General features: G+C 39.1%; 1 protein-coding gene across 1 annotated transcript in view; it reads right to left on the minus strand.

Moving 5' to 3' along the window:
- LOC133659750 (phosphatidylinositol-3-phosphatase SAC1-B-like) overlaps positions 1 to 8,435 on the minus strand; it is a 37,721-nt gene extending 29,286 nt beyond the window's left edge. The window contains 1 exon segment of the mRNA XM_062062433.1: positions 8,291 to 8,435. Coding sequence (XP_061918417.1) covers positions 8,291 to 8,319 — 29 coding nt within the window. The 5' untranslated portion in view covers positions 8,320 to 8,435.
- Positions 8,436 to 12,081: the final 3,646 nt, after the last annotated feature.

Genomic DNA, 12,081 nt, shown 5'->3' on the forward strand with positions numbered 1-12,081 from the left:
ATTACACACTAACTTGTGTACATGTCGAATAAACAGTATTACACACTACTTGTGTACATGTCGAATAAACAGTATTACACACTACTTGTGTACATGTCGAATAAACAGTGTTACACACTACTTGTGTACATGTCGAATAAACAGTATTACACACTACTTGTGTACATGTCGAATAAACAGTATTACACACTACTTGTGTACATGTCGAATAAACAGTGTTACACACTACTTGTGTACATGTCGAATAAACAGTATTACACACTACTTGTGTACATGTTGAATAAACAGTATTACACACTACTTGTGTACATGTCGAATAAACAGTATTACACACTACTTGTGTACATGTTGAATAAACAGTATTACACACTACTTGTGTACATGTCGAATAAACAGTATTACACACTACTTGTGTACATGTTGAATAAACAGTATTACACACTACTTGTGTACATGTTGAATAAACAGTCATTACAAGACTATTAAATGTAGTCTCCCTCCACCACCAAAGTATATCCGACATGAAAAACACACACAAAAAGCATTATTTGGACAGGAACTTAGCCAGAAGTGTTTACTTACAATCTAAATGACGCCAGAAGTGTTTACATACAATCTGAAAGACACCAGAAGTGTTTACATACAATCTGAATGACGCCAGAAGTGTTTACATACAATCTGAAAGACACTAGAAGTGTTTACATACAATCTGAATGACAATCAACATAAACCACCGTCTATATAGGAATTACATTTTCATCCAAACGTCTGAGATCGGGTCAGAATATTTCAAATGGTGTGTTTTCATGAAGCCTTTTTAATCCTTTAATCCGATGAATGGCGTCCATGTGCACATAGTTGGTGGCATGGAGTGTATGTGATCAACACATGGAGTGTATGTGATCAACACATGGAGTGTATGTGATCAACACATGGAGTGTAAATGATCAACACATGGAGTGTATGTGATCAACACATGGAGTGTATGTGATCAACACATGGAGTGTATGTGATCAACACATGGAGTGTATGTGATCAACACATGGAGTGTATGTGATCAACACATGGAGTGTATGTGATCAACACATGGAGTGTATGTGATCAACACATGGAGTGTAAGTGATCAACACATGGAGTGTATGTGATCAACACATGGAGTGTATGTGATCAACACATGGAGTGTATGTGATCAACACATGGAGTGTATGTGATCAACACATGGAGTGTAAGTGATCAACACATGGAGTGTATGTGATCAACACATGGAGTGTATGTGATCAACACATGGAGTGTATGTGATCAACACATGGAGTGTATGTGATCAACACATGGAGTGTAAGTGATCAACACATGGAGTGTATGTGATCAACACATGGAGTGTATGTGATCAACACATGGAGTGTATGTGATCAACACATGGAGTGTATGTGATCAACACATGGAGTGTATGTGATCAACACATGGAGTGTATGTGATCAACACATGGAGTGTATGTGATCAACACATGGAGTGTATGTGATCAACACATGGAGTGTATGTGATCAACACATGGAGTGTATGTGATCAACACATGGAGTGTATGTGATCAACACATGGAGTGTAAGTGTGCATGGAGTGTATGTGATCAACACATGGAGTGTATGTGATCAACACATGGAGTGTAAGTGATCAACACATGGAGTGTATGTGATCAACACATGGAGTGTATGTGATCAACACATGGAGTGTATGTGATCAACACATGGAGTGTATGTGATCAACACATGGAGTGTAAGTGATCAACACATGGAGTGTAAGTGATCAACACATGGAGTGTAAGTGATCAACACATGGAGTGTAAGTGATCAACACATGGAGTGTATGTGATCAACACATGGAGTGTATGTGATCAACACATGGAGTGTATGTGATCAACACATGGAGTGTATGTGATCAACACATGGAGTGTAAGTGATCAACACATGGAGTGTAAGTGATCAACACATGGAGTGTAAGTGATCAACACATGGAGTGTATGTGATCAACACATGGAGTGTATGTGATCAACACATGGAGTGTATGTGATCAACACATGGAGTGTAAGTGATCAACACATGGAGTGTAAGTGATCAACACATGGAGTGTATGTGATCAACACATGGAGTGTATGTGATCAACACATGGAGTGTAAGTGATCAACACATGGAGTGTAAGTGATCAACACATGGAGTGTAAGTGATCAACACATGGAGTGTAAGTGATCAACACATGGAGTGTAAGTGATCAACACATGGAGTGTATGTGATCAACACATGGAGTGTATGTGATCAACACATGGAGTGTATGTGATCAACACATGGAGTGTAAGTGATCAACACATGGAGTGTAAGTGATCAACACATGGAGTGTATGTGATCAACACATGGAGTGTAAGTGATCAACACATGGAGTGTAAGTGATCAACACATGGAGTGAATGTGATCAACACATGGAGTGTAAGTGATCAACACATGGAGTGTATGTGATCAACACATGGAGTGTAAGTGATCAACACATGGAGTGTATGTGATCAACACATGGAGTGTATGTGATCAACACATGGAGTGTATGTGATCAACACATGGAGTGTATGTGATCAACACATGGAGTGTATGTGATCAACACATGGAGTGTATGTGATCAACACATGGAGTGTATGTGATCAACACATGGAGTGTATGTGATCAACACATGGAGTGTAAGTGATCAACACATGGAGTGTATGTGATCAACACATGGAGTGTATGTGATCAACACATGGAGTGTATGTGATCAACACATGGAGTGTATGTGATCATTAAAAACTGTTCCTAGATGATCAAGTACTCATTAAACTGTTCCTAAATGATCAAGTACTCATAAACTGTTCCTAGATGATCAAGTACTCATTAAAACTGTTCCTAAATAATCAAGTACTCATTAAAACTGTTCCTAAATGATCAAGTACTCATTAAAACAGTTCCTAGATGATCAAGTACTCATTAAAACTGTTCCTAGATCAGTGGTTCTTAACCTGGGTTCGATCGAACCCTAGGGGTTCGGTGAGTTGGCCTCAGGGGTTCGGCGGAGCCTCCACCGCGGAGGTCAAGACACACCCGACTCATCGTGTAAATAAAAACTTCTCCCTATGGGGGTATTATGATATCCTCAAACAATGTTCCCTCTAATTTTCCATCTGATTTGCAGGTGTGTCATTTGTCGTGAGTTCATGCACTGTGTTGGTTTTGTTCTTTGAACAAGGTGATGTTCATGCACGCTTCATTTTGTGCACCAGTAAAAAAAAACATATAACTTAAAGGCCTACTGAAATGATTTTTTTTTATTTAAACGGGGATAGCAGATCTATTCTATGTGTCATACTTGATCATTTCGCGATATTGCCATATTTTTGCTGAAAGGATTTAGTATAGAACAACGACGATAAAGATTGCAACTTTTGGTATCTGATAAAAAAAAGGCTTGCACCTACCGGAAGTAGCGTGACGTAGTCAGTTGAACATATACGCAAAGTTCCCTATTGTTTACAATGATGGCCGCATGAAGTGAGAGAGATTCGGACCGAGAAAGCGACAATTTCCCCATTAATTTGAGCGAGGATGAAAGATTTGTGGATGAGTAAAGTGCAAGTGAAGGACTAGTGGGGAGTTGAAGCTATTCAGATAGGGAAGATGCTGTGAGAGCCGGGGGTGACCTGATATTCAGCTGGGAATGACTACAACAGTAAATAAACACAAGACATATATATACTCTATTAGCCACAACACAACCAGGCTTATATTTAATATGCCACAAATTAATCCTGCATAAAAACACCTGCGTGTTTGTTATGCTAGCTCCTAGCTCCTCTGCTAGCTCCTAGCTCCATAGAACACGCCAATACAATTCAAACACCTGATCAACACACACAATCACTCAGCCCAAAAGACCGTTTACCTAACCCAAGGTTCATAAAGCTTATATATTTTTAAAAAGTTACGTACGTGACACGCACATACGGTCAAGTTATCAAATGTTTAGCAGCCAAGGCTGCATACTCACGGTACCTGGTATTCAGCTGGGAATGACTACAACAGTAAATAAACACAAGACATATATATACTCTATTAGCCACAACACAACCAGGCTTATATTTAATATGCCACAAATTAATCCTGCATAATAACACCTGCGTGTTTGTTATGCTAGCTCCTAGCTCCTCTGCTAGCTCCTAGCTCCATAGAACACGCCAATACAATTCAAACACCTGATCAACACACACAATCACTCAGCCCAAAAGACCGTTCACCTAACCCAAGGTTCATAAAGCTTATATATTTTTAAAAAGTTACGTACGTGACGCGCACGTACGGTACGGTACGTGTTATGCTAGCTCCTAGCTCCTATGGTAGCTCCTAGCTCCATAGAACACGCCAATACAATTCAAACACCTGATCAACACACACAATCAATCAGCCCAAAAGACCGTTCACCTAACCCAAGGTTCATAAAGCTTATATATTTTTAAAAAGTTACGTACGTGACGCGCACGTACGGTACGGTACGTGTTATGCTAGCTCCTAGCTCCTCTGCTAGCTCCTAGCTCCATAGTACACGCCAATACAATTCAAACACCTGATCAACACACACAATCACTCAGCCCAAAAGACCGTTCACCTAACCCAAGGTTCATAAAGCTTATATATTTTAAAAAAGTTACGTACATACGCAAAAAAAAGTTGCGCACATACGGTCAAGCGATCAAATGTTTAGAAGCCAAAGCTGCATACTCACAGTAGCACGTCTGCGTCTTTGTCATCCAAATCAAAGTAATCCTGGTAAGAGTCTGTGTTGTCCCAGTTCTCTACAGGCGTCTGTGTATCGAAGTCAAAAGTCCTCCTGGTTAGAGTCTCTGTTATCCGAGTTCTTCCATCTTGACTGCATCTTTCGGGAATGTAAACAAAGAAACGCCGGCTGTGTACTGTTGTGGCTGACTACGTTCGAAAAATACGTCCATTTCGCACCGACAACTTTCTTCTTTGCTTGCTCGGCTTCCTTCTCCATAATGCAATGAACATGATTGAAACAGATTCACGAACACAGATGTCCAGAATACTGTGGAATTATGAAATGAAAACAGAGCTTTTTCGTATTGGCTTCAATGTGGAAGGCATACCCGTGTTCCCCGGTCTACGTCACGCGCATACGTCATCCTCAGAGGCGCTTCGAACCGGAAGTTTAGCGGCAAATTTAAAATGTCACTTTATAAGTTAACCTGGCCGTATTGGCATGTGTTATAATGTTAAGATTTCATCATTGATATATAAACTATCAGACTGCGTGGTCGGTAGTAGTGGCTTTCAGTAGGCCTTTAAGTCTTGAATTTGAAAAAAAAAAAATATATATATATTTTTCACTAAAGAAGGGTTCGGTGAATGCGCATATGAAACTGGTGGGGTTGGGTAACTCCAACAAGGTTAAGAACCACTGTCCTAGATGATCAAGTACTCATTAAACTGTTCCTAAATGATCAAGTACACATTAAACTGTTCCTAGATGATCAAGTACACATTAAAACTGTTCCTAAATGATCAGGTACTCATTAAAACTGTTCCTAAATGATCAAGTACTCATTAAAACTGTTCCTAGATGACCAAGTACACATTAAAACTGTTCCTAAATGATCAAGTACTCATTACCTTCAACTCCCTACAGAAGCATCTACTGATCCGGAAACTACACCATCTCAACATCCCCCCTCAGCTGATCCACCACCTCACCCACAACTTCCTCACCGACCGACTGCAAGCAGTAAGAGTGGGCTCAAACACATCCCCGATGCTTACCATCAACACCGGGGTCCCACAGGGATGTGTGTTGAGCCCTTTCCTGTACACACTCTACACCAATGACTGCCGTAGCATCTCACCCACCACAACATACTTCAAATACTCAGATGACAGCCATTCTTGCACTCCTCTCCAACAGTCAATCCATCCTGGACTATCATAACACAGTCAAACACTTCACAGAGTCATGCACAGCCAGTTATCTGTCAATCAAACAGAAGAAATATGGTTCAACCCCCCTCACCTCAGCACCCCGTCATCATAAACACACAAACAGTTCAAACAGTTGACACTTTCCACATCTTTTTTCACTATGCTTACTGTAACCAACCGGACCAAACTCACACACTTTACAAACAAAGCAGCTAAAATCATTGGCCTACCCACACCCAACATTTCAGATTTAAACCACAGCTCCATCATTCGACTGGCAAACACGATAGTCCAGGATATCACTCACCCACTACACCATCCCACTACCATCAGGGCGCAGGTACAGAACCATCAAATTCCAGAGGGCCCGCCTCAGGAAAAGCCATATCCCTGCAGCTATAGCCGCCCTTAACAGCAAGCCCGGCCGACCTGTCTGACAAGCCTGTAAATGTGTGTTGGTCATGTATGATGTCTTTTTGTTTCGTGATGTGTAATGTCTATTGTTCAAATGTACGGCAGTGAAAATAAATGTCCCCAACGGGGACCAATAAATCTAAATCTAATCTAATTAAAACTGTTCCTAAATGATGAAGTACTCATTAAAACTGTTCTTAAATGATGAAGTACTCATTAAAACTGTTCTTAAATGATGAAGTACTCATTAAAACTGTTCCTAAATGATGAAGTACTCGTTAAAACTGTTCTTAAATGATGAAGTACTCATTAAGACTGTTCTTAAATGATGAAGTACTCATTAAAACTGTTCTTAAATGATGAAGTACTCATTAAAACTGTTCCTAAATGATCAAGTACTCATTAAAACTGTTCCTAAATGATCAAGTACTCATTAAAACTGTTCCTAGATGATCAAGTACTCATTAAACTGTTCCTAGATGATCAAGTACTCATTAAAACTGTTCCTAAATGATCAAGTACTCATTAAAACTGTTCCTAAATGATCAAGTACTCATTAAAACTGTTCCTAAATGACCAAGTACTCATTAAAACTGTTCCTAAATGACCAAGTACTCATTAAAAATGTTCTAAATGACCAAGTACTCATTAAAACTGTTCCTAAATGATCAAGTACTCATTAAATTGTTCCTAAATGATCAAGTACTCATTAAACTGATCCTAAATGATCAAGTACTCATTAAAACTGTTCCTAAATGACCAAGTACTCATTAAAAATGTTCTAAATGACTAAGTACTCATTAAAAGTGTTCCTAAATGATCAAGTACTCATTAAAAATGTTCTAAATGACCAAGTACTCATTAAAACTGTTCCTAAATGACGAAGTACTCATTAAAACTGTTCCTAAATGACGAAGTACTCATTAAAAATGTTCTAAATGACCAAGTACTCATTAAAAGTGTTCCTAGATGATCAAGTACTCATTAAAACTGTTCCTAAATGATCAAGTACTCATTAAAACTGTTCCTAAATGATCAAGTACTCATTAAAACTGTTCCTAAATGATAAAGTACTCATTAAAACTGTTCTAAATGATCAAGTACTCATTAAAACTGTTCCTAGATGATCAAGTACTCATTAAAACTGTTCCTAAATGATCAAGTACTCATTACAACTGTTCCTAAATGATCAAGTACTCATTAAAACTGTTCCTAAATGACCAAGTACTCATTAAAACTGTTCCTAAATGACCAAGTACTCATTAAAAATGTTCTAAATGACCAAGTACTCATTAAACTGTTCCTAAATGATCAAGTACTCATTAAATTGTTCCTAAATGATCAAGTACTCATTAAACTGATCCTAAATGATCAAGTACTCATTAAAACTGTTCCTAAATGACCAAGTACTCATTAAAAATGTTCTAAATGACCAAGTACTCATTAAAAGTGTTCCTAAAGGATCAAGTACTCATTAAAAATGTTCTAAATGACCAAGTACTCATTAAAACTGTTCCTAAATGACCAAGTACTCATTAAAAATGTTCCTAAATGACCAAGTACTCATTAAAAATGTTCTAAATGACCAAGTACTCATTAAAACTGTTCCTAGATGATCAAGTACTCATTAAAAGTGTTCCTAAATGATCAAGTACTCATTAAAAGTGTTCCTAAATGATCAAGTACTCATTAAAAAGTACTTGGGTCTCGTAGCTAGTAGCTTCCGTCGAAGGGTCCGTGACGTAAACGTTGAAGTATAGGATTAAGAGCGCCGACTGGCCTAATTGGCCGAGTCACTGGTCATTCAGCAAGTAGATCAAGTCCTGACTGGCACACAAAAGCAAACAAACGTACATTTGGCAAGATTTCTCGGTACTTACAAAAGAAAAGTGTCATAGGTGTTCGCCATCTTTCATCCGGGTGAACCTCCGTGACGTCACGTGTCAGCTGACACACCAACTACTTCCGCCGGAAGGAGAAATGAGCAATTCGTGAACGAGCCGTTCGAAACAGCGACTTCCGAGAGAAGACGTTCAAAGAAGCATTTGTCTGCAAACTCGGAGGCTGCTTTTTGATTGATTGAGACTTTTATTAGTAGGTTGCACAGTGAAGTACATATTCCGTACAATTGACCACTAAATGGTAACACCCCAATAAGTTTTTCAACTTGTTTAAGTCGGGGTCCACTTAAATTGATTCATGATACAGATATATACTATCTGATATATACTAACATCATAATACAGTCATCACACAAGATAATCACATTCAATTATTTACAATCCGGGGTGTGGAGGGGGGGATATTGGAACAGTGTAGGTCTGACTTGGTAGGATATGTACAGCAAGTAGTGGACATAGAGAGAGCGAGAATGAGAGAGAGAGAGAGAGAGAGAGATTTGCTACAGCGCCATCTATGTTGTGGAGGCTGCACGTTCAGTGTTTCTGGATTGATTGATTGAAACTTGTATTAGTAGGTTGCACAGTGAAGTACATATTCCCTACAACTGACCACTAAATGGCAACATCCCAATAAGTTTGTCAACTTGTTTAAGTCGGGGTCCACTTAAATCAATTCATGGTACAAATATATACTATCATCATAATCACACAAGTTCATCATCAGAGTATATACATTGAATTATGTACAATCCGGGGGTGGGATGAGGAGGGTTTGGTTGATATCAGCACTTCAGTCATCAACAATTGCATCATCAGACAAATGGACATTGAAACAGTGTAGGTGTGACTTGGTAGGATATGTACAGTGTTTACTTGGTAGGATATGTACAGTGTTTACTTGGTAGGATATGTACAGTGTTTACTTGGTAGGATATGTACAGTGTTTACTTGCTAGGATATGTACAGTGTTTACTTGGTAGGATATGTACAGTGTTTACTTGCTAGGATATGTACAGTGTTTACTTGGTAGGATATGTACAGTGTTTTCTTGCTAGGATATGTACAGTGTTTACTTGCTAGGATATGTACAGTGTTTACTTGGTAGGATATGTACAGTGTTTACTTGCTAGGATATGTACAGTGTTTACTTGGTAGGATATGTACAGTGTTTACTTGCTAGGATATGTACAGTGTTTACTTGCTAGGATATGTACAGTGTTTACTTGGTAGGATATGTACAGTGTTTTCTTGCTAGGATATGTACAGTGTTTACTTGCTAGGATATGTACAGTGTTTACTTGCTAGGATATGTACAGTGTTTACTTGCTAGGATATGTACAGTGTTTACTTGGTAGGATATGTACAGTGTTTACTTGGTAGGATATGTACAGTGTTTACTTGCTAGGATATGTACAGCGAGCAGAGAACATAGAGAGTTCAGAAAGCATAAGAACAAGTATATACATTACAAATACATTTGATTATTTACATTTGGTTATTTACAATCTGGGGAGGTGGGATGTGGAAGGGGGGGGGGGTGTTAGTCAAGGGTTGAATTACGGGGGAATTGATTGCAGTTCATATGGCAGTTAATTGTGTGGAAGAAAATAAAGCAATAAAAGCAGTGAGCATAAAAAACATAGCAACAGGACAAGACACGATTTAGTAGTAGTTCAACCTACAAAGGGTGGTAACATTTCTCTGTAGGAGTGGTGGGCAATGAATTAGCACTAGATAGCAAGTAAACATGGAGATGAACCACAGTCAAGAAGAACATAGTTCAGATAGAACACAATCAGGATGGTTGGATTAAGGAAACAAAAGGTAGGGAGTATTACAAAGTCCAGAGGAGAGGAGGAATAAGAAGACATTATTACTGGAATGAGATTAGGACACGCATATCTCAATAGTTTGTTGAAGTTGATAAGGAAACATAATACATGGATGTTGTCATCAGATATAAGTGTAGGACATGTTTAATACAATGTAGGAAATACAATAGAGAAATACTGGCAAATAAGTTAGCGAAAGAGAAGATCAGGGGCCGTACTTATCAAGCTTCTTAGAATGACTCCTAAGAAGTCTGCTAAGAGTTGACTTAAGAGTAAATAAATTCTTCGCTGAAAGCTGCACTTAAAAGTTAGTTATCAAGCGTCTTACTCACACTTTCAGCGAAGTGTAGGACTGAATCTTAAGTGTCACACTCAGAGCTGAATTACGACATTACTATGTGCCGTAAACGGAATTTTAGGTGACGTCATTTCTGTGTCCATAGAAATGACCAATCACGGAAGGGAATCCGTTGTCTAAGAATAAAGAAATATCTTGGAAATATTTAAGTAGACAATGGGAGTGTATATTTTGACAATAAACTACAAAATAATACAAAACAAACTAGTCCCCGCCGGCACTCACGCTACCGCTCCCTCTCTTTTGTCGCCCACACACTCACTGACGTCACTCACCTCACGGTATGTGTGTATACGCTACTGTCATAACATTTTCTTTCCAATTCATTAATTAGGCAACTAATTTGAAACTGGTGTGGGTGGCTCTATATATACTAGCCCACTGCAGACACATGCAGAAATCAACAAGGAATCGAAAAGTATTAAATCTGTGACAAAAATAATACCCGCTCTGTCTAAACGATACCGTTTGATCAGCTGCTTGTCATAAAAAACAAACAAACATTGTTCCGTTCCCTGAACGTTCGCGCACGTCTCCGTCGCCTCAGTGCCATCCCCTGCTGGCAACTCCTAACCACTTAAGACACCTCTGAAGGTCTCTTAAATATCGTGGAGAGTAGGAGTGATTCTTAGACTTAAGAACGTTGATAAAAAGCTTTTATTCTTAAGTTTGAGAGTAGGACTAAATTTCGCAAATTCTCAGGACTTAAGTGTAAAATGGCACTCTAAGAAGCTTGATAAGTACGGCCCCAGGTTAGTAGTGGAATATTGCACGTAGGATACAAAGCATTATATACCTATTTAAATAAAAGATTATAGAGCAGTGGTTCTTGTCATGTCTGTGTGATCATGTTTTGTTTTAGTCATGTTTTGTGTTGTTTAGTTATTGGACTCTTTAGTGTCTGTTTACACTCCATTGTGTGTGTTTCCATGACGACCCATTAGTTTCACCTGTACTCATTTGGACTCACGCACCTGTCTCATTTGTTGGAATCCCACCTGTCGCTAATCAAGACATGACTATTGAAGTTGCCAGGCAGTCAGCCTGGAGACATCACTCCTGACACTCTGGTTCATTGTCATAGTCCATGCTGCCATGTTCACGTCATCGCACCCACCTGTCACTAATCAAGACATGACTATTGAAGTTGCCAGGCAGTCAGCGTGGAGACATCACTCCTGACACACTCTGGTTCATGTTCATAGTCCATGCTGCCATGTTCACGTCATCGCACCCACCTGTCGCTAATCAAGACATGACTATTGAAGTTGCCAGGCAGTCAGCCTGGAGACATCACTCCTGACACTCTGGTTCATTGTCATAGTCCATGCTGCCATGTTCACGTCATCGCACCCACCTGTCACTAATCAAGACATGACTATTGAAGTTGCCAGGCAGTCAGCGTGGAGACATCACTCCTGACACACTCTGGTTCATGTTCATAGTCCATGCTGCCATGTTCACGTCATCGCAAGTCAGTTTGGTTGATTAATGCCACAGTTAGTGTATTTTGTTTTTTTGTCCATAGTTCTGCCTTTGTGCCAGTTTTTGTTTTCATAGCCAAGTTTTGTACTTCCGCC

Source organism: Entelurus aequoreus, linkage group LG11 (assembly GCF_033978785.1).
Source record: "Entelurus aequoreus isolate RoL-2023_Sb linkage group LG11, RoL_Eaeq_v1.1, whole genome shotgun sequence".
In the NCBI taxonomy this organism is placed as follows: Eukaryota; Metazoa; Chordata; class Actinopteri; order Syngnathiformes; family Syngnathidae; genus Entelurus; species Entelurus aequoreus.